The sequence below is a fragment of the Bison bison genome, unplaced genomic scaffold (assembly GCF_000754665.1).
Source record: "Bison bison bison isolate TAMUID 2011002044 unplaced genomic scaffold, Bison_UMD1.0 scf7180017864374, whole genome shotgun sequence".
In the NCBI taxonomy this organism is placed as follows: Eukaryota; Metazoa; Chordata; class Mammalia; order Artiodactyla; family Bovidae; genus Bison; species Bison bison.
In genome coordinates, this window is record NW_011494946.1 from 4,882,110 (window position 1) to 4,906,185 (window position 24,076).

At 42.5% G+C, this 24,076-nt stretch overlaps 1 protein-coding gene across 1 annotated transcript in view; it reads left to right on the forward strand.

Moving 5' to 3' along the window:
* The window catches only part of ANKRD28 (ankyrin repeat domain 28), a 127,401-nt gene extending 105,781 nt beyond the window's left edge, over positions 1–21,620 (forward strand). Inside the window, exons 19-26 of the mRNA XM_010856753.1 lie at positions 687–969; positions 7,265–7,352; positions 7,442–7,525; positions 8,646–8,791; positions 9,403–9,485; positions 9,940–10,022; positions 10,971–11,062; positions 18,241–21,620. Of these exons, the coding sequence (XP_010855055.1) occupies positions 687–969; positions 7,265–7,352; positions 7,442–7,525; positions 8,646–8,791; positions 9,403–9,485; positions 9,940–10,022; positions 10,971–11,062; positions 18,241–18,527 (1,146 nt within the window). The 3' untranslated portion in view covers positions 18,528–21,620. The remainder of the gene's footprint in view (positions 1–686; positions 970–7,264; positions 7,353–7,441; positions 7,526–8,645; positions 8,792–9,402; positions 9,486–9,939; positions 10,023–10,970; positions 11,063–18,240) is intronic.
* The last annotated feature ends 2,456 nt before the right edge of the window (positions 21,621–24,076 follow it).

Below are 24,076 nucleotides of genomic sequence, written 5' to 3' on the forward strand. Positions count from 1 at the left end.
ATATCAAAATGAATCTACCACAGGTATACATGTGTTCCCCATCCTGAACCCTCCTCCCTCCTCCCTCCCCATACCATCCCTCTGGGTCGTCCCAGTGCACTAGCCCCAAGCATCCAGTATCGAACCTGGACTGGCAACTCGTTTCTTACATGATATTTTACATGTTTCAATGTCATTCTCCCAAATCTTCCCACCCTTTCCCTCTCCCACAGAGTCCATAAGCCTGTTCTATACATCAGTATCTCTTTTGCTGTCTCGTACACCGGGTTATTGTTACCATCTTTCTAAATTCCATATATATGCGTTAGTATACTGTATTTATGTTTTTCCTTCTGGCTTACTTCACTCTGTATAATAGGCTCCAGTTTCATCCACCTCATTAGAACTGATTCAAATGTATTCTTTTTAATGGCTGAGTAATACTCCTTGTGTATATGTACCATAGCTTTCTTATCCATTCATCTGCTGATGGACATCTAGGTTGCTTCCATGTCCTGGCTACCTTTGAAATATTTTCATTCAATTAAAAGGCCCTTTTTCCTAGTTTTCATATTACTCTTATTTTGAAAAAATCACCACTGTAACTAAATTCTCAAGCCACTTTCAAAAAAAAGTACTCAAAATATGATAAATGCCTTGACTGGTGAGAAGACATGGGGAATACAGACTTTAAAATTCCTAATTAGCTACCATTGGCATGTAGTACCCAACATAGTGTATTCAATGGCATGCAAAAATTTTCTTTTCAGGCAGTCACAGGCCATGAAGAGTGTGTGGATGCATTACTTCAACATGGTGCTAACTGCTTATTTCGAGATAGCAGGGGCCGGACACCAATACACTTGTCAGCTGCCTGTGGACACATTGGTGTTCTTGGAGCCCTTCTGCAGTCAGCAGCATCTATGGATGCAAACCCAGCCATGGTGGACAATCACGGATACACAGCACTTCACTGGGCCTGCTACAATGGTTAAGTACACAGACAGACCCGCATCCCCTGCCCACTGTGTTGTATACCACAGAGAGACAGCTAACTGTTACACATTCTGACTTCCATGAGAATGCATCAAATTCTAGACTGGAATCTGCATATGTTTTCTGAGCACTCTGCAAGTTAAGATCCTTATATCAACAGTAACATGTATGTTCAACATTTTAAGAGAATGAAGTCCTAGTAGAATAGATCGTAGAAGCAGAAACTAGAAACTTTCACAGTGAAGTGAACTTGGCTTCATGGTTATGACAGACTGACTTTTAGCCTGCAGGAGAATAATTGTCACCATTAGTCCTTTTACAGGTAATCTCACCAAAGGTCAGTGAGAGAAATATAAAGCTATTTTTAAAGGACAGGTGTTAAAAACAGGATTGGCTTTTGAAATGTCACTAAAATAATTTAAGTAACAGCACATTGAGAGATTTGCTCATCTTAGATAACAGTTGACTATGTTACGTATAGTGTAAAACATCAGTTCTGTCAAAGTGTGTGCTTAGGGTATTATCAAGGATATGAAGGATTTTTTATTTGTTGTTTTGAATCTCAATGTAGCATTCAGGTTATTGTTAGTCATAAGAACATATCTACAAAACTAGCTGACAATTCTAACAACTTTCCCTCAAAATGTACAGAAAATAGAAATTACCTGTTTATGTAATATCCACTTGCTTAAAAAAATATGGTGGCTGTTCTAAACTTCAGCTAATTGCCTTGCCACAGAGGAGGCATCTATCTTTTTGTAATAAACTGTTTCACATGATTCTTTTACTGGGAACCATTTTGAGAAATAATTGTTGAGTTGCAGTAAACGAGGAGAAATACGAATCTTGCAAAGTTATATTAATAATTTAATCAAACATTTTCATGAGCATTTTCTAGATACACTATTTTAATTTTCATATTAATCCTTGTATCAGAATTGAGAGCTCTGTTCTTTTCTTCTGAGAAAGATTGCTTTCTTCTTGAGGATTGGCCACATTTGGTCATTTTGCAACTCTGAGTACTGACTGTTGTTGTTGTTGTTTAGTCACTCAGTCATATTGTGACTCTGCAGCCCCGTGGACTGCAGCACGCCAGGCTTCCCTGTCCATCACCATCTCCTGGAGCTGGCTCAAAGTCGTGTCCATTGAGTCAGTGATGCCATCCAGCCATCTAATCCTCTGTCTTCCCCTTCTCCCACCTTCAATCTTTCCCAGCGTCAGGGTCTTTTCTAATGAGTCAGCTTTTCGCATCAGGTGGCCAAAGTATTTGAGCTTCAACTTCAGCATCAGTCCTTCCAGTGAATATTCAGGGTTGATTTCCTTAAGGATTAACTGGTTTGATCTCTTTGCAGTGCAAGGAACTCTGAAGAGTCTTCTCCAGCACCACAGTTCAAAAGTATCAGTTCTTTGATGCTCAGCCTTCTTTATGGTCCAACTCTCACATCCATACCTGACTATTGGAAAAACTATAGCTCTGACTAGACAGACCTTTGTTGGCAAAGTAATGTATCTGCTTTTTAATATACTGTCTAGGTTTGTCATAGCTTTTCTTCCAAGAAGCAAGCATCTTTTACTCTCATGGCTGCAGTCACTATCTGCAGTGAGTTTGGAGCCCCCCAAATAATGTCTGTCACTGTTTGCATTGTTTCCCCATCTATTTGCCATGACGTGATGGTACCAGATACCATGATCTTCCTTTTTTGAACGTTGAGTTTTAAGCCAGTTTTTTCACTCTCCTCTTTCACCTTCATCAAGAGGCTCTTTAGTTCCTCTTTGCTTTCTGCGATAAGGGTGGTGTCATCTTCATATCTGAAGTTATTGATATTTCTCCTGGCAATCTTGATTCCAGCTTAAGCTTCATCCCGGCAATTCATGTGATGTACTCTGCACAGAAGTTAAATAAGCAGGGTGACTGTATACAGCCTTGACAGACTCTTTTCCCAATTTTGAGCCAGGCCTTTGTTCCATGTGTGGTTCTAACTGTTGCTTCTTGACCTGCACACAGGTTTCTCAAGAGGCAGGTCAGGTGGTCTGGTATTCCTGTCTCTTTAAGAATTTTCCACAGTTTGTTGCAATACACACAGTCAAAGGCTTTAAGCGTAGTCAGTGAAGCAGAAGTAGGTGTTTTTCTGGAACTCTCTTGCTTTTTCTGTGATCCAGCAGATGTTGGCAATATGATCTCTGGTTCCTCTGCCCTTTCTAAATCCATCTTGAACATCTGGAATTTCTTGGTTAAAGTACTGTTGAAGCCTAGCTTAGAGAATTTTGAGCATCATTTTGCTAGCATGTGAGATGATACAGTTGTGCGGTAGTTTCAGCATTCTTTGGCATTGCCTTTCTTTGGGATTAGAATGAAAACTGACCTTTTCCAGTCCTATGGCCACTGCTGAGTTTTTCCAAATTTGCTGGCATATTGAGTGCAGCACTTTCACAGCATCATCTTTTAGGATTTGAAATAGCTCAGCTGGAAATCCATCACCTCCACTAGCTTTGTTCATAGTGATGCTTCCTAAGGCCCACTTCACTTCACATTCCAGAATGTCTAGCTCTAGGTGAGTGATCACACCATCATGTACCATGGAAAACTTGAATAGTTAAATATATTCCTAATTCAAAAGCTTAGTCAGTTTCATTTTTTTTTACTATACCAGATCTTTAGCCAGAGCAGATTTGAAACAATAAAAACCTTTGGATTTCAGCTCTTCCTTTGCTTTACAGTATAATTTGACATCTTACAAGTATAGGGAAAATCAAATAGGAGTAAGACATCTAGACATGAGAAATTTATTTAAGAAATCAGTGAGATAAAACTATTTTGAAGCAGACTTTTATTGTGTGTTTTGTTGTTTTTTTTTTTTGATCAGTGAGAATTAGCTCTTGGAAACATCATACAGTAAGGTATTTTTTCCTCGGGTAGAGCATTTACTTGTAAAAATATTGCTGTAACTGTCCTTTGGAGAGTTGGTATTTATTATTATAACATTCCTACCAGGTCCTTCTGGAGAACATGGTTTTCTTTAAGTGAGTTCCCTACTCTATCACTGCTGAATTTAGCCTCTCTGAGCACATTGTGTACAAGACAAAATTTTGCCCAAACTACATGCCGGGTTGCCATTTAAAGATCATAACAGATGTGTCTAATTTCCAGGCTCTAGTAGAATTGGTAATGATTCTGAATTGAGCTGGAAGGAATTAGATGTGTGTTGCCTCCATGTACAGAGAATGTAAAGGCAGTGTAAAATTAATACCATATTTACAGACAAAAGGCTATTTTATAATTTTGGCATTCTGAGAGTAGAATATGTAAATAGTTTTACTTTGACTAGTAATTGTACAGCTGAAAAGAAAATTGGAAGCACTCCAACAGAACAGAAAACACTCTCTTAAAATGGATTGATGGCAACACTTTAGAAGAGAAGTGGTTATACATACTCAGCTTTAACATTCAGATTTTGGTTTGTGGAGTCATTTAGCCACAGAACTAAGAATATTTACATGATCTCATGTGTTCCTTTCAAAAATGTATCAAATTTTTTTGATGCTTATAAGCATCTTCAAAATATCCCTCTAAAACATAAGGAGACCAGTTTTCTCCTTCTTTTATAACCCAGGACACAAAGTGAAGGTTTTCAGCTTAACATGATCCAGCGATGACTGCTGGCCCCAGGACTCCCTTTTAGCTGTCCACAGTCTGCTCAGGCGGTGACTCCCACATCTTTCCGTTTCAGGACCTGTGGCTTATAGCTATTAATATTTACTGTATGGTAAATTAGGACTGAGAAATTTAAAGATGTTTATTTTAAAATAATAATAAATCTATTACATGTTAATATAAATAGCATTTTTATGAGAAAATAACTATTTAAAAAAAAATACAGTAGCAAATTTCTTTGATGGCTTGTTTTAAGAAAAGAATAGTTTGCAGTCCCACCCTGGAGCTCCCAGACCACACCTTGAGAACTGCTATCCCAGGAAAATAGGAAACCCTCAAATCAATACTGGACCATTGACCTTCACTACTTCTTGGCCATGAGTTAACATTTGGAGAGGGAGAGCTAAAGCAGGGTTTCTCAGCACTGTTGACATTTGGGGCCAGACAGTGTTTAATCCTTTGCTGTGACTGTCCTGTGCTTGCAAGAGGTTTAGCAGCAGCCCTGCCTTTTACCCACTAGATGCCACAGCACTTTGCTACCCCATCTCCAATGTCATAAGCAGAAATGTCTCTAGATGTGGCCAGATGTCCTCTGAGGGCTAAAATTGCTCCAGGTGAGAACCACTAGATGAAAGAACTCACAGGTGACGGAGCATAACCACAGGTTTCCTAGAACATACTTTCTTCTCCTGGTAGAAACGATTATAGTGTAACAATTAAGTTGAACTGTTGTTTGAGAATGCTAGGGTAAAAGAAATAAAGCATCACTTTGCTAACCAAATATTAAGCCATGGAAATAAATTAAGAGGCTCTTTAAGAATCTACTTTACTCCTAATGTGGATCCCAAATGACTAACAAGGTAGAAGCAGGATGTAACTTTCCATCATTAACGCAGCAATGAGGGCGCTTTTACTAAAACCCTGCCTTTGACAATTGGGCTTAAGACAATCTGGGGTTTGGGTTTTCCCATTTTTAAAGTTGCTATTAAAAACTGTGCGCCTGGGGGCTTCCCTGGTGGCTCAGTGGTAAAGAATCCGCCTGCCAGTGCTGGAGACATGGGTTCAGTCCCTGATGGAGAATATTGCTGAGCCTGTGCTCTAGAGCCTGGAGCCGCCTAAAACCCATGCTCTGCAACAAGAGAAGCCTTAACACCAAGACTGCAGAGTAGCCCCTGGTCTCTGCAACTAGAGAAAAGCCTGCACAGCAGTGAAGACAGAGCACAGCCAAAAATAAATAAAATTGTTGAAAAAAAGAAAAAGTGTGGACCTGATACTTACTAGTAATCAGTTATTGCCCTTTAGCTCAGCAATATCATTTCCAGAAAATTGTTCTTGGAAATACAAAAGAAATAAATACTTTTCTCCTTAAGATCTGAAATATTTCATTTATAACATTGATGATTATATCACAAAGAAAAACTAGCAGTCACCTTGAAATCCATAATTATAGAGATTAAATCATTTATGATATGTTCTGATACTGTGACATTCTCCCAAACATTCAGCAATAGGATGTCTACATACACTACTATGAAAAGACATATAGTTTTTTAAGTAAAAAACAAGTTGCAGAATGTCCCAGTTGCATAAAAATGAAAAAGTATGTGTTATGTACATGCAGTTGTATATGCCTAAAAATGTTCTGGAACTGTAAGGCAGTAGGTCCAGAGAGTAGAACTGGGTGTGGGGACAGGGACGTGTACTTTTTTTTCCCTCTAAACACTTCTGTAAAATAATACCATTGGCTCATTCCTATAACCAGAAAATATTTCAATTCTGAAGTTAATTGTGCTCCATAAATAGTTGTTCCCTGGTTGCTTACTAGTAAAGAACCTGCCTGCCAATGCAGGAGCACAGGTTCAATCCCTGGATCGGTGAGATCCCCTGAGAAGGAAAGGGCAGCCCACGCCAGTATTGTTGTTGCTTGGAAAATCCCAGGACAGAGAAGCCTAGTGGGCTACAATCCATGGGCTCTCAGAGAGTCAGACGTGACTTAGCTACTAAAACAACAATGTTACGTAAATATATATTATTTTGAAAGTTACACTGCTGCTGTTGCTAAGTCGCTTCAGTCATGTCCAACTCTGTGCGACCCCGTAGACGGCAGCCCACCAGGCTCCCCCGTCCCTGGGATTCTCCAGTCAAGAACACTGGAGTGGGTTGCCATTTCCTTCTCCAATGCAGGAAAGTGAAAAGTGAAAGTGAAGTTGCTCAGTCGTGTCCAACCCTCAGCAACCCCATGGACTGCAGCCTTCCAGGCTCCTCCATCCGTGGGATTCTCCAGGCAAGAGTTCTGGAGTGGGGTGCCATTGCCTTCTCCGAAAGTTACACTATTTATATGTAAATAGGTCATTTCAAGAAATAATGCCCAAATAACTCTTAATTGGTCACCATGGAAAAAGTGAGACTAATTTTTGTCCCCCACAAAGTATTTGTCATGTCAATAATAAACTGCTGAAGTTGTACTTTGGATTTCAAAGTGTCTAAAACTGTGATGTTTAATGGGTTCAGTGAACTGAACTGACTACTTGTAATCCATGTAAAGCCTTTTTTTAATCTGTTGGGATATGTGGATATGTATGGACACCTCAGTATTTTCTTGGTATTTTAATATCTGATTCCCGTTTACTTATCTAGGTCATGAGACATGTGTAGAACTCCTTTTAGAACAAGACGTTTTCCAGAAAACAGAAGGAAATGCTTTCAGTCCGTTGCATTGTGCTGTGTAAGTAAAGGCAGAATGAATCGGATTTGATTTGAATATTTAAGAAATAAAGCATAGCTTTGAGAGTGATCACCTTGTTACCTTCACAGAATAAATGACAACGAAGGTGCTGCTGAGATGTTAATTGATACATTAGGCTCCAGCATTGTGAACGCCACAGATTCAAAAGGAAGGTAGGAATTCAACCATGTAGAAAATTTCATCAGTTATTGGATTAATATGGGAGAATTTAAAGAAACCCCATTATTACCTAAAGGTTGGTTTTATATTTACAAGTATAAATTGTTGCAAAATCTTAATTATATTCTCATTATAAAAGGCTTTTCTCCCTTGACCAGGAAAACTGGCTAAAGATTTCCCTTTGTTAAAAACATACGTTCTTGTTGGGCTTCCCAGGTGGCGTGCATGATAAAGCACCTGCCTGCCAGCGCAGGAGATGGAAGAGACTCCTGTCAGAGTCAGGAAGAGCCCCTGGAGTAGGAAATGGCAACCCACTCCAGTATTCTTGCCTGGAGACTCGCATAGATAGAGGAGCCTGGTGGGCCACAGTCCATAGAGTTGCCAAGAGTCGAACACAACTGAAGCAACTTAGCACGTGCTTGTTACCCAAAGGCTCTTTGTTGTTATTGTTTGTTTTTTTTGTTTGGCTGTGTTGAGTCTTAATTGTGACAGCATTTTTTGTTGTGACTCAAGGCCTCTAGTTGTGGTACACAGCCTCTGAGTGTGTGGACTCAGTAATTGTGGCACACAGGCTCAGTGGGATCTTAGTTCCTCCACCAGGGATCGAACTCTCATCCCCTGCATTGCAAGGCAGATTCTTTTTTTTTTTTAATGTGTTCGGTTGTGTCCAGTCTCAGCACACAGGCGCTGTGGCATGTGGGATCTTAGTTCATGAACCAGGAATTGAACCTGTGTTGCCTGCATTGCAAGGTGAATTCTTAACCACTGGACCACCAGGGAGTCCCCCTAAAGACTGTTTTTAATAAAGTTAACATTTCTAATTATGAAGAGTCTAACAGTTGTAATAGATGACAGTATTTGGGGCCGGATTTGTTTCTTTCAAAGGTTCCTTTAATGATGTAATTTTTTTTTGGCAGTTTCATAATTTACCCATTAGTTTACCTAAATAATAGTTATCAAAAATACAAATTTTTGTGGCAGGAATTAGTAAGCCTATTTGTATCCAGGCAATGGTTTTATAGCCTGGTATTTAAATCCTTGAAAGTTACTTGTCATAAATTAAGAATATACACGCACAGATTTAGCCCAGTCTTTGCATTTCTCTGTGGGCAGAACTCCTCTGCACGCAGCCGCCTTCACAGACCATGTGGAGTGTCTGCAGCTTCTGCTCAGCCATAATGCTCACGTGAACTCTGTGGACTCCTCTGGGAAAACACCTCTCATGATGGCTGCAGAAAACGGACAGACAAACACAGTTGGTAAAGAAACCGCTTGAGGCTTTTGTTGTTCTAAGTGTGAATGTTGCTTATGTACAATATAGCTTCCACTCTGGTTCACTGAATTTTCCATTAGTTATCTCACCATTCCTCGGACTTAAACCCTTTTACCTGCCTACACTCATGTTTTCTTTTAGGCCCACAGTATTTTCACTTGCCCTCGTGTTAGCAGGCAGTGTTAGGATGGTCAAGAAGCCTGACTGTGGAGTCAGACTGCATGTGAGTCCTGGATCTGCCAGCTGGGTGGCCTCATGCCTCAGTGTTTCCATCCGTACAGTGACAAAAGGAACAGCACCTACTCACGGGGTTGTTCTGAGAGGTGAATGCGTTACTGTAAATCTAGAGCACTTAGAACAGACTGAAGTACAGTAAGCGCTCACAGAATGAGTGTCAGTTGCTGTTCTTGTCTGTTCCTTGTACAACACACACACACGAGGATATAATGTAGACCTTTATTTTGCAGTGTGTTTTTGCACTTACGTTTTTGCCAGAGGGATATTTTTCCTTTCTGTCTTCATTTCTCTACAGTGAGTTATTAGTAATCTGAGGTGTATGTTCATATACAAAAGAGTTGATACAATTTTTCCTCCCAGAGATGCTGGTTAGCAGTGCTAGTGCAGATCTGACTTTACAAGATAACAGTAAAAACACCGCCCTCCATTTGGCTTGCAGTAAGGTAGGTACACATCTTAATATTTTTTGATTGTTAATATCGACAGTGGCATTTAAGGTTTTTCCACTTAACTAAAATGAACAGAGCTAGGGACCAAACCTGTCTAATAATCACTGGCATCAGATTTCTTGGAAAAAATATTTACTTATGTGTGAAGCACTATGGTACATGAAATTTCCAGTAAGCCAAGCAAGTTTTGGACCACAGGCTTAAATGTAATTATTGTCTGTCTCTAATGTCTCTAACCTTAAATATTCTTGTCCTCTTCTGTAACCCCATTACACCAATTCATGTTTGGATGTATATTTAAGACATTAGCCAAGAAAATGCATAGCATATGAATGGTGGTATATACATATATATATATAAAATACGGATGACGACTGGGGTGTATTGAGTGTATAAAGTTATCCTTGATGGTGCCGAAGTTTTTAAGAGTTATTTGTCATAATTTTAGGGTCATGAAACTAGTGCCTTGTTAATACTGGAAAAGATAACAGATAGAAACCTCATCAATGCAACCAATGCAGCTTTGCAAACGTGAGTACTTCCAGTGTCTAGTGTAAACCTTGGAACCTTTAATTATAAAAATGATTAATGGAATTCTTTTCTAATATGACTGGAATCTGTCACAGAAGCAATTAAAAAATTAAAAAACAGTTCTTATAATTGACAAAACTCATTTCTAAAATCATCATAATTAAAAGACATTATTTAAGTTTTTGAACTGAAACCCTTATTCTTGAAAATAATAGGTTGTTTGTCAATCCAGGTTTATGGTGAAAAGTAATACTATTCTGTGTGTTTTACAGTAACCAACTGGAATAATACACTTAACAACAAATGAGGCACAAAGTTTTACACATGTCTGTAGCTAGAGAGATTTCAGAAATAGTCAGGCTCTTAATGTGAGCCGCCAGTCCTGGGTGACCGCCTAAATCCTGACCCAGCGTCTCCCGTTGTTCCTCACCATTTTCATTTGCTGTTCTGCTTTGAGACTTAGTAAAGAGAAGAATCTTACAATAATGTTCCCGTTCAGGTCTCAGTCAGATCCCTGAAGGGTCCAGAATGAGTCACGGAACCTGTAAACTATCTTCAAAACCTGTTGGCACTTGCGCTGTTGCAGTTTACAGTTTTTATTGTTTAATACATGTGTTTGCCAACTGCATTTCTTAAAACAACTTAAGATTGCAGTTTAGTTAGTAAATCTTTCTAAACGTTGGTCTTGAAGGAAAGTGGCACGAGAGTCTGGTAGAAGTGGGAGCTGCTGATGGCCGGTGCTGGGTGCACCGCTGACAGGCGCTCTGGGTCCTGGCTCTCCCGGGCCTCGCTCCTCTCGTCACTGCCGTTGGGACCAGGGGCCTCCGGTTTGCGTCTGTGGGTCTCCATAGCCTAGCGTAAATGGCCTTCAGCAACCAGGGTAGAGAGTGAGCACACACACGTGTGGGCCTGCACACATGGATGTGTACACGTATTTTTTCTCTCCAGACCTCTGCATGTTGCTGCCCGAAACGGGCTGACAATGGTGGTTCAGGAACTCCTGGGGAAAGGGGCAAGCGTGCTTGCGGTCGATGAGAACGGTGAGTAGCGTCTGCTTCCTCTTTCCCTAACCTGTTAGACGGCGTTGGCCTTTCAGTGATCCATACTTGAAGGAAAGGAGACTTGGGGATTTTTTATTGGTCAGAGAGGAGAGCTGGAGCTAATACTGACTGGGGCTTACCTTGTGCAAAGGGAACAAGGGAAGGAGAAACAGGGAAAGTCCATCTAACAGGTGAACTCCTGAGTTTCATGTATCTGTTAAATCAGAGTTGTGTTTGCCTGCTCAGTCACTCAGTCAAGTCCAGCTCTTTGCGACCCCATGGACTATAGCCCGCCAGCCTCCTCTGTCCATGGGATTTTCCAGGGGTTGCCATTTCCTCCTCCAGGGGATCTTCCCGACCCAGGGATCGAACCTGGGTCTCCTGCATTGGCAGGCAGATTCTCTTTACCAGCTGCGCCAGCTGGGAAGCCCAAATCAGAGTTAGGGTTTATTAACTTTGGTTTAGTGATACCACCTCTGTTATTTTAGTATTCAAAGAATTTGTTCTTTCAGCAAACATTTATCAAGGCCCTTACTTGAATGCCAGGTTTTATCAGAATCTATCTTCCCATCCATGTGCTGGGTGCTGTCCTCTGCCTGCTTGAGGCAGTCACTGTAGCATCTCTTTGCTTTGTGTCTTATAATAATGGCTTTTATAGGATCTCTTTGCAAAAAAACATCATTTCTCTCATCGTAACACACCTTTCATTACTCCCTCTGCTCCTGCTGTGGCCATATTTCCCTGTCCCCCTTTGCAGCACAGTTACTCAGGAGCCATTTCTTTCTCTGTCTCCAGTTCTTCTCCTCTTTCTTTCTCCCTTGAATCCCCTCTGGTCAGACCTCACCCCCGCCACACTGCAGCACTGTGCTCAGCAAGACCACCAGTGCCCTCCACAGTGTTAGGGGTCAGCTCTGCTTTGACTTTACATCCAGAATTCGACACAACCGATCATTCCTTCCTTAGGAATAGGCTTCTAATGTGGAATTTAAATGTATGTGAAATACCAGATGTTAAGGTTGCAGTCTGCCATAGCTAGTGTCTGATACTCCCCCAAGTAGTCTCCACACTTTGCATTTGCCGCACACTGTTCCCTGGACCAGCAGATGCAGATCTCTTACGGCAGGATAAGGGTGGGTCAGAGAGAATGCACATGATGCTTATTACAGTGTCCTTCTTAGGGGTGTTCTTCATTCACAAATATCTGGTTCCTTGAATTAGTAACTGGATGAGGGTTTATAACTTCTTATTTTGTTGTTAAATAACTATATTTACTGGAACTGAGTATTTTTTATTTTACTGATTTTTTTTTTTTTTTTGAAGTGTGACATACAATGTTCTGTTAGTTTCAGGTATACCCATTTTTTTGCATTTTCTTTATGTGGCTTTCTGGACTCCACAATTTCTTGGCTTTCCTCCTACAGTACTATCTTCAGTTTCTTTTGCTAAGTTTCTCTCTCTTCTCCTCAACCTGTTACTATTGGAGGGCTCTCAAGTTCAGTACTTCATTCTTTTTGCCTTCTCTACACATCTACTTCTGTTTCATTGGACACTAAAGCCTTTGTGTGGTTCACAACAGACTGGAAAATTCTTAAAGAGGTGGGAGTATTAGACTACCTTACCTGCCTCCTGAGAAATCTGTATGCAGGTCAAGAAGCAACAGTTAGAACCAGACATGAAACAACAGACTGGTTCAAAACTGGGAAAGGAGTACATCAAGGCTGTGTATTGTCACCCTGCATATTTAACTTCTGTGCAGAGTACATCATGTGAAATGCTGGGCTGGATGAATCACAAGCTGGAATCAAGATTGCCAGGAGAAATATCAACAACTTCATATACACAGATGATACCACTCTATTGGCAGAAAGCGAAGAACTAAAGAGCCTCTTGATAAGGGCAAAAGAGGGGAGTGAAAAAGCTGGCTTAAAACTCAACATTGAAAAAACTTACGATCATGGCATCTAGTCCCATCACTTCATGGCAAATAGATGGGGGGAAAGTGGGAACAGTGACAGGCTTTATTTTCTTGGGCTCCAAAATCACTGCAGACTGCAGCCATGAAGTTAAAAGACACTTTGCTCCTTGAAAGGAAAGCTGTGACAAACCTGGAGAACATATTAGAAAGCAGAGCCATCACTTTGCCAACAAAGGTCTATATAGTTAAAGCTATGGTTTTTTCCAGTTATCATGTCCAGATGTGAGAGTCAGACCATGAAGAAGGCTGAGCACCCAAGAATTGATACTTTCAAACTGTGGTGCTGAAAACGATTCTTGAGAGTCCCTTGGACAGCAGGGAGATCAAACCAGTCCATCCTAAAGAGAATCAACCCTGAATACTCATTGGAAGGACTGATGCTGAAGCTGAAGCTCCAGTACTTTGCCTTCCTGATGCAAAGAGCTGACTCACTGGAAAAGACCCTGATTGGGAAAGATTGAAGGCCAAAGGAGAAGGGGTGACAGAAGATGAGATGGTAGGATGGCATCACTGAATGGACACGAGTTTGAGCAAACTCAGGGAGATAGTGAAGGAGTAGGGAGCCTGGCATGCTGCAGTTCATGGGGTTGCAAAGAGTTGGCCACAGCTTAGTGACTGAACAACACTCCCTACACTCACTCTCTGGGTGACCTCATCCAGTTCTGGGGTTCTGAACACTGCATCTGTGCTGAGAATGTGTAAGTGTGTGTCTCCAGCTGCCTGACTGACAGCGCACCCTGTGAGTGTCTAATGCACAGGTCCAGACCTGGACTGCTGGCCTGTCCCCGCTGCAAGCCTGCTCTCGGCACAGCCTGGGCCCAGCTGATGACCGTTCCCACCCTTGCAGTTGCTCCTTGACCCCTCATACCCAGGGCACAACGCACCAACATGCACTATCGATCCACCTCCAAAGTGCATCCAAGTATGTCCACTTCCCGCCTACTACACCCTTGGCCAGGGTCCTTTTAACATACGTGGGAAGGGGCTTCCCTGGTGGCTCAGTGATAAACAGCCTGCCTGCCAGTGCAGGAGACACGGGTTCCATCCCTGGTTCGAGAAGATCTGACATGCCACGGAGCAACTAAGTCCATGTGCCCACAACGACTGAGCCTGTGCTCTAGAGCCTGGGAGCCACAGCTGCTGAGCCCACAGGCCGCAACTCCTGAAGCCTGAGTGCCGTAGGGCTGTGCTCCACAGTAAGAGCAGCCACTGCCGTGAGAAGCCCAGCACTGAAGCCAGAGAAGCGTGTGGGGAGATGCTGCTCATCCGAATCTCAGTTTACTGATAGTCCTTAGATGATCTCTCGGGGCTGACTGGGTCAGCTCTTTCTGTTACCACTCCCGCTTGTCTCCTCGTCTTACCCCCTTGTCCAGTTCTGCCATGGCGGCTCCTCACACCATGTACATGATGGTGGATGTGCGTCATCATCTTTCTTCCGGCTTCCAACACTCTGCCTCCAGTGGTCTTTGACTAAACCCTTCACCTGTTTCCAGTCTTAGCTCCAGTGTCATCTATTCAGTGAATCCCATCCCGACTACCCTTCTTATACTACAGCCTGCTGATCACCCCCATCGCATTCTCAGTTCTTATTGCACTGCTCTATTCCTTCCTTTTCCTTCTTTCCACAGAGCGTATCTTCTAACATATGAGGGCAGGAGTCTGTGTGCACAAATCTGTTTTGAGTGGTTAGAAGAGCCCCTGGCCACATCGAGCTCAGTGGGTGTGTGTAGGTGATGGTGTGCTGAGCAGTGTGCTGAGTCCTGCAGACACACCGTAGGGTCCAGGACAGCCAACTGCCTTGAACAACAGCGAGAAGAAGCAGGCTGTCAGAAGGCCCTTGAAGCAGTTCAGTTAGAATAAACCTAGAATGCTGTGAGAGATGTCGGGGAAGGTATCCCCCCCAAAGTGCCTTCTGAGCCAGAATCCAAAGGACAAGTGAAAATATGGGAGAAAACTTTCTGAGAGAGTGGCATATTTAATAGAGATACAATGCAGGGCAGCCTGAGTACTAAGTTACACCAAACCAGAGTCTCTTGGGAGAAGGCAATGGCACCCCACTCCAGTACTCTTGCCTGGAAAATCCCATGGATGGAGGAGCCTGGTAGGCTGCAATCCATGGGGTCACTAAGAGTCGGACACGACTGAGCGACTTCACTTTCACTTTTCACTTTCGTGCATTGGAGAAGGAAATGGCAACCCACTCCAGTGTTCTTGCCTGGAGAATCCCAGGGACGGGGGAGCCTGGTGGGCTGCCATCTATGGGGTCGCACAGAGTCGGACACAACTGAAGCGACTTAGCAGCAGCAGCAGAGTCTCTTAGGTCAAGTGGCAAAGGATCTTTGTGTCAGACTAGGTGACAAGTTCACAGTCAGGGTGGGAGGAGGGGGTGGGCAGAGTACGGCAGAGATGTTGCAGATGAAAGAACGTTGATGTTTCTTCCCTCCCCAGGCTCCAATGAATCCCATCAAAAGGGCATTCATCAGAGCCTGGGGAGGGAAGACGTGGCCTGCAGTCTGGCATGGAGTGATGTGGGCAGGGGAGGGGAGGCCATTGTTTAAGATGAGAATGTAGGAGGAAGAGCTGGGTTCACTTAGGAACGTGAGAAAAGTTCACTGGCAACTCCAGGTGAGTAATTGGATATAGACGTATGGACCTGGAGCCCAAAGTCAGCAACATCTAGGTTGGACATAGAAATTTGGGAATCATTCGTTTAATACAGTCATGAAATCCGTAGAAGTGAGTGGTACCACATACTAAGATAAATTCAGTCTCACCTGATTTAAAAGAAACTTTCACTGTCAGCAAATTATATTTCTGGAAATAAGAAGCAATATAGATTAAAATGAAGAGCCTAAATTGCTAACCTATAGAAGATATTTGGTCACATTATGAGGCTGTACATCAAATAGCCAATAGATGATCTTTGTTGGTCATTTTCAAGGTTTTATATCGCTTTTCCATATGGAAAGCATAATAAACAGATGACAGTGAAGGTCGCCTGTGACCTGATGTCTTCTTGCATACTTTGCAATATGAGATAGTAATCAGGGTCCAAAGTTGGCAAGTCATAGTAAGTACCCATCTTATTTTGTAATTAATTCTAACCTTCAGATTAATGATCCAGTTATAAATTGCTCCAGTAACAAGAGACGTTGATGATTTAATTAGACTCTGTATTTTCACTGTCATCTTTCCTGACCCAGACAAGTGTTTCCAGTTTGTTGCACAGATACTTTGTTGTGGTGGTATTGTTCAGTCGCTAAGACTCTTTTTTTTTTTTTTTTTAAACTTTACAATATTGTATTGGTTCTGCCATATATCAAAATGAGTCCGCCACAAGTATACATGTGTTCTCCATCCTGAACCCTTCTCCCTCCTCCCTCCCTGTACCATCCCTCTGGGTCGTCCCAGTGCACCAGCCCCAAGCATCCAGTATCATGCATCAAACCTGGACTGGCGACTCATTTCATATATGATATTATACATGTTTCAATGCCATTCTCCCAAATCATCCCACCCTCTCCCTCTCCCACAGAGTCCAAAAGACTGTTCTATATACATCAGTGTCTTTTTTGCTGTCTCGTATACAAGGGTATTGTTACCATCTTTCTAAATTCCATATACATGCGTTAATATACTATATTGGTGTTTTTCTTTCTGGCTTACTTCACTCTGTTGTAAGTGAAACTCTGGCTCCAGTTTCATCCACCTCATTAGAACTGATTCAAATGTATTCTTTTTAATGGCTGAGTAACACTCCACTGTGTATATGTACCATAGCTTTCTTATCCATTCATCTGCTGATGGACATCTAGGTTGCCTCCATGTCCTGGCTATTACAAACAGCTATGACTCTTTGTGACCTCATGGACTGCAGCACAGTAGATTTCCCTGTCCATCACTGTCTCCCAGAGTTTGCTCAAATTCATGTCCATCCTCTGCCACCCCCTTCTACTTTTGCCTTCAGTCTTTCTCAGCATCAGGGTCTTTTCTAGCAAGTCAGCTCTTCACATCAGGTGGCCAAAGTACTGGGGCTTCAACTTTAGCATCAGTCCGTCCAATGAGCATTCAGGGTTGGTTTCCTTTAGGATTGACTGGTTTGATGTCCTTGCTGTCCAAGGGGCTCTCAAGAGTCTTCGCCAGCACCACAGTTTGAAAGCATCAATTCTTCAGCACTCAACCTTCTTTATGGTTCAACTCTCTTTATGGTACATGACTATTGGAAGAACCATAGCTTTGACTAGATGGACCGTGTGATGTCTCTGCTTTTCAGTACTGTCTAGGTTTGTCATGGCTTTCCTCCCAGGGCGCAAGCATCTTTGACTTGCATGGCTGCAGTCACCATTCTCGGTGATTTTAGAGCCAAGAAAATAGTCTGTCACTGTTCTACTTTCCTCCCATCTGTTTGTCGTGATGGGACTGGATGCCATGATCTTAGTTTTCTGAATGTTGAGTTTTAAGCCAGGTTTTTCACTCTCCTCTCACTCTCATCAGGAGGCTCTTTAGTTCCTCTTCACTTTCTGCCATTTGGTTGGTGTCATCTGCGTATCTCAGGTTGTTGATATTTCCCTGGCAGTCTTGATTCCAGCTTGTGATTCATCCAGCCCAGCATTTAAAGTCAGTCTTGTACTGAAGAAGGGAACATATACAAAGGAAACATTTGTTTGATTTAGGAGCTTTAAACCTAAAGCTTTAAACGTAACAGACTACAGAGGAAACCGAGGTCCCAGATGGATGATTCCTCCACTATCTCATAACTTATCTGCATCCATCCAAGTTTTCTCAGGGTTGGATTTATGTTTTTCTCAGTGGACTATGACCCCAAAAGAAGTTAAATGGTGGCCATGTGTTTTCATTGAACATGCATATTTTGAGCACCAGCTCATAGCCTCACTCACAAATCTGTGCACATTTAGGTTTCTCAGCATGTAAGTCCTTCCCTACAGAACTACAAATTAACGGTAAAACTCCCCCACCATTCTGAATGAAGTTTTACCAGACTTTTCCCCCCTTATTCTAGCCTGATAGCATCTGGGAACTTGGATGGATGCAGGAGGATGAATCATTCTAATTAAGCCAGCTTATTATATAAGCCAAGTAATTTAATATATGTCTGAGGTTGAAGACCAGGGTAGGTTTACTGCCTTTCTTTAGTGAAATGAGTCTCAGGATGAGTGATTTTTAAACTTGTTTTTAATTCCAGGCTATACCCCAGCTTTGGCCTGTGCTCCCAACAAGGACGTTGCAGACTGCCTCGCACTCATTCTGGCCACCATGATGCCTATCTCGTCAAGTAGCCCTTTATCATCCCTGACGTTCAATGCCATTAACCGTTACACCAACACCTCGAAAACTGTCAGCTTCGAAGCCTTGCCCATCATGAGAAATGAACCCAGCTCCTACTGTAGCTTCAACAACATCGGCGGGGAGCAGGAGTACCTATACACTGATGTGGACGAGCTCAATGACTCCGATTCAGAGACCTACTGACCGGCTGAGCCAGAGACCCGGGGAGGCTTCACACTGTGCTTTTTCAGGAAAAAGGCACTTTCTTACTCACATACAAATGCAACCTAAGAGAGATGGCAGAGTGCGCACACAGAAGAAATATGATCACATTAGGAAGGAGAGTTGTAAAGGCACGTTTTACGGAAGGAACTTCCAGTGTCTTGAAACAGACTTGAGCAGAGGGGAACACTTGATGGCACAGAGCCTTGTGAAGCTGTAGGCTTCAGGTTTGCAGTGCCAGGAGTTATTTGGGACACTGCACCCTAATCTGCTCACACGAGCAACACTATCGTGAAAGAAGAGATAAGGACACTAGATTTCAATTTTATCAATAAAACTACAACTAAATTTAAGGGCAATAAAAGTTTGGTACAATAGGCATGATGTGCACAGCAAATTGCCAAAGGACCAAATAACTCGGGTTTTAGTAGAGCACCACTTTGCGGAAACTGGAGCGGGTGAAACTAGACATTATCCAAACCAAACTTCAATATTTCGGAAAATGAAGCTGAGATTTGGTTTTCAATGTTCATTTTTTTTTTTAAAGAAAACATCTGAAAGCCTTCTAATATGTATTAAACCATGAGAGAAAGCAGATGTATTTTTACATTTTTTTTCTTTTACATAAAAATTTTAAAATTCCAACTTTTATAATATTAGAATTGAAAACCAGCTGACTGGGTGCAGTCAGGGTGAAAATATTTGTGATGTAGACACGTGATAGATTGGGGTCAGACTGTTGATTGCCGGGTTTTGAATGGTTTAGGTTTAAAACTGAACTATTTTTGTTTGAAAATGTAAAGAATTTCCTCAAAGAAGGAAATTTGATAAAATCAGGAAGTGGATGATTTTCACCCTGTTGCAGCCGAGTGGTCCTGGGGAGTGGCGTTTTCAGCCTCACTACTTGGATGGTACACTTTCGTCACCTTTATGTCACCCCCGTGCCTCCACAGTGGGTTAGGGTATTTTTGTTGTCATTGTTTAGTGAAGAATCAAAAAGAAAAACTCCCTTGCTACTCATAAGTTAACATCATCAGGTCTCTTGGAAGGCATTTCTGTACTGGGCAAGGTTTAAAATACTAAAGCCTTTAGGTCTTATTCACATTTAAAGTAGCGTGTTTATAACATGCTACTGTTTAGGGAAAGAAGCGACTGCCAACCAGATTGGAAGACTGCCTTTCAAATAACAAAAAGAGGCGGGGAAGGCTGATGTTGGGCTTTTAAACGACAATTTATAAGGGTCTGCTTTTACTGTAACTGGTCACCTTCCCAGTGAAAATGATTTCAATTACGTAGGGGGTCTTCCAGGTCGGGGTAGAGTTCCATAAATTTTGACAAAGTGATTCCCAATTTCATTTTATTCTTTTTGTATCGTGAAACTGGAAACTTTATGACATTGTAAATTATCAGCTGGTTTTTCTGAATATAAAGTGTGAAAACACAGAACAGTATTTTGATCTATTTGATAATTTTGTGGGTTTTTGAAGAATTAATGAGCATGTAAATAGAAATAGTGACTGCTTGAATACTGTATTTACTTGCACTCTTTCAGTACATCAAGATTCCTGTATATTTTAGAGTATAATAAAACACAGATGTGAGTTGTATTTAATGCATAATGTATTTGTATCTGTGCATATTACTTAAAAATCTATAAAGTTTCTAGGGCATTGACTACTAGATTTTAAGCATTTTTTCTAAAATATTTACAGAAATTATAAATGTAATTGTCCATCTTTTCTTTATAGTATAAAGAAGTCATAATGAACCCTTCCTAATTATTAGTGGCAGGAAGGTGTTATATGCATTTTAAAGACAGCAGACTACATTTTCTTTTGTACCTTTTGAAAAAAAGGAAAAAAACTCAAGAGGATTCTAAAAGTATACATATGTGTACTTTCTCTTTCCTTTTAGGAATTCTCTTCTGAATTCCCTGAGGGAATTTCCTAGAGTCTCAGAATTGAAAGAGACCTGAGGTTCATCCAGTCTAGCCTCTTAACAAATGCAGGAGCCCCTTCGACCAGGGTGATCCTCCCACCCTGACACTTGCTGTGACTCTACCTCACCGGGCAGTCCACTCAGTTGCTGAGCAGCTCCAGCTGTTAGAAAGGTCTTCCTTAGGTGGAGCTGAGCCTCCCTCCTTCCCGGGAACTTAGGTCCTTGGGCCCCGGGTCCGTCCTCCAAGAGAACACGGAGAACCTCGGCAGGACGACACATGCCCTCTTCTCTTTTGCAGGCTGCTGGACTCATCTGCTGAAGCCATTTCCAGAAGGACTCATTAGACACACTGTTAGATTTACTGCCTCTGATGAAACTCAAGGTGTAGCTATAAAGTAACAAGCTGTTCTTAATTTATCCTCACACGCACCAGAATTCAGAGCTTGCGTCATTTTACGTACATGATGCCCTGACTAGGAATACTTGTGAAGTGGGTCTTCCGATCACTGGCCCACTAGGGAAGCTGTTCCGTTGCTTTATGGTCTCATTTTGTGATGGGCTGTCCCCTGGCTTGATCAGCCACTTCCTTTGGTTAGCACCAGCGAGGGCAAATCCCCAAGCACCGTCGTGAGCCAAGCTGCAGCAACACTGGTGTTGGAGGAACCCGCGGGCTGCTTGAATGAAGGGGCACAGCGCCCGCGCGCTCCTTTATAGCTAAACCTTGTGCGTCAAAGGCGTCCAGGCCCTATTCTGTAATGGTTTTATACTCGCACAGAATAGAAAAGCCTGCTTGCTTTTTTAACTTCTGCATGGAAGATGACATCTGAAGTATCTGATGTGTATTATAATACCAGCTTCTGCTCTGGAACTGCTTTTAGGGCAGTGGTGATAATAGCAAATAACCTCCTTTAACAAGACAAACAGTACCGTTTGGTTCAGGAGCTAAGTATAGCTGTTGATTTGGGGTTTAATTTGGCTTATATCGGACCTTTTAAATAAAGTTTTTTAATGCAATAAATCAAGTGTCTTTCACGTGCAACCTTCTTTTTCCCTCAAAATATCTGACTAGTGTTGAACTGTAACTGGTTTTTACCTTTCTTTACTAACTTATTGAATTTTCAATAAAGCTGTTTTAGAATTTAGATGAACCTTTCTAAACAAGCATTTTAAATACAGTTATTCAACAAATACTTACTGCTTGCCTGTTACATGCTTGGCAATGGGCAGAAAATGAGCCTCAAAATTGGGGTCTGGTCCTCTTGGAGCTTATAGTTTCATCATGGGAAGGTATGTGCCTAAAAGTGGAAAGTGAAAGTGTAATTGATGAACTGCTAACTGACGCAAGTCAAGACTACAACACGATCCCTGTGGGAAGGGTGAGGAGAACAGACTTCTTGGAAGGGTAGGTACCTAAAAGTGGAAAGTGAAAGTGTAATTGATGAACTGCTAACTGAAGCAAGTGAAGACTACAGCAAGATCCCTCTGGGAAGGGTGGTCAGAACAGACTTCTTGGAAGAGGTGGTATTTAGGCAGAACATTGAGGAACAAATCTGATTTGAGCAGGTGGAGAAGGGGCAAATGATAGCCCGAGTGAGAACAGAATCAGCAGTTCTTAAAATGCTTGGTGGAGGGGAGGTGGATGGAACGGATATCAGCACTTAGCATGTAAACCTACAGAAGTATTTATTATGCACAGAGATTAGATGGAAGTGACAGCAAGTAGATATAAATAAGCGATGGGAGGAGCAGGCCAGGAAGGCTTGAATAACTTTGCCAAATCGTCTTAATGCTGATAATAGTAACAAAGTGCATACACAGTGTTTGTCATGCGCCAGGCAAGGTTGCAAGTACTTGAAATCCGTCTCTTAATCCACACAACTGTCCTATGAGGTAGCTCCTATTCATAGCACCATTTAACACAGGAGGAATGAGGCAGAAAGGTGAGCTGAATTCTGCCAGAGCTTGTTTGGCCCATAATTCATCAGGACCTAGGTTCACATCCAGGCAGTTCCCACCCTTGGCGTTCGGTCACCTGATGACCTCTGATAACACTTTCAAGTCCTTGTTGAAATTGGCCATTTTGGAACTGGACCATATGCTTGGCCACTAAATGAGTAGGTTCCTTTCAGCTTTGTTATCCCAGGTCACGAGTTTGAGAAGAAACACAAGTACCGCAACACCTGCCGTGTGCCAAGCAAGAACTGTGCTAGGCTCTGGGCATAGTGCAGGGAAGGCGGCGTGCTACCAGTGTGTGTCCTCCCGGTGGAGCCTCAGAGAAGGACAGCTGCTCGTGTTTCTGTTGCTACTGCTGCTTCAAGTCTTGTCAAGCTAACATCCTCACTTGTGCCTCCGCAGGTAGCTGGCGGGCTTGGCTGGGTGGCGCTCAAGCGGAAGCCTGGCTGGACTTGGCCGCGTTGTGAACTGGGCTCCATCTGCCCCGCTCTGTGTTCCTGTGACCCGAGCACAAAAAGGCAAGCCTGCCCTCCGCGCGCACAGGTCACGCCTCTGCCCTCCGCACGCACGGGTCACGCCTCTGCCCTCCCCACGCACAGGTCACGCCTCTGCCCTCCGCACGCACGGGTCACGCCTCTGCGTCACACTGGTTGATCGGCCACTGCCGAGTCCAGCCTCAGGGAGATGAGGCGGTTGGCGCTGCTGGTCAGAGAAGAAGAATTTAAGTTCACAATGAACTTAGCCCTGAAGCGGTGGGCCACACCATCTTGCCATTGTTTTAGGTTTATCCGTGGACATGCCTCGCAGTCTTTGCTCTCTGCCTGCTCCTTCCCTTCTTGTGGTTCCCCTTCTGGTGTAGGAGGTTCAGATATTAAAAAGGGGGCTGCAGAAATGAATTTGGAGTTGGAAAGTTCTTCCCTGGTAGTGTTGAGCTGACAGGGTAGGTGTTGGATATCAATGCCGTGCCACGCCCCTCCCATGTCTGATTGTGACCATTCGCTCCAGCTCTCCAGTAGCTAGCTCGCGCCCTCAGCTCGTCTCCAGCACTCTGTAAGTCCCCATTTCTCTGCCTTCCTCGGTCTGTGTTATTTCTCATTTCCCAGAGAGTGTTGTACCCCTCTTCCTTTGATTCTTACCTGCCTTCTTTCTTGATTAGGTTTGAAATATAGGCTGAGGTGTGGCATTTCCTTAATCTGGAAAGCCATGATTTTGATTTGATCTTAAAAAACTTATTCCTCTGTGCCCTTCTCTCAACCTAAAGAAAAATTGCATTTTCGATTTTAAGGCCTTCAGCAAACATTTTTTGAGTCCATACTGTGCAGCACGCACTGTCTTAAAGCCCGGAGCTATGCCAGGGATAAACTTCCTGCTGTCAAGAAGCATACATTTTAGTCGGGGAAGCAAGAGGGATGTCAGCGGTGATTGTTCCAGAGAGAAAGATTTGTGATATTTGGTAGTTGGGGAAAATCCTTGATTTAAAAGACCCCCATTTATGCACTCAAGAATCGTACAATTTTTGATGTGAGATGCCATAAGATTTTGCTGAGAAAGTGGAAGAATGTTGAAGTAAGAAATTAATAAAAGCAGGAAAAGCATAGACAAAGATGGCAACCTAATCCCCAAAAGCAAACCTGAGGTTT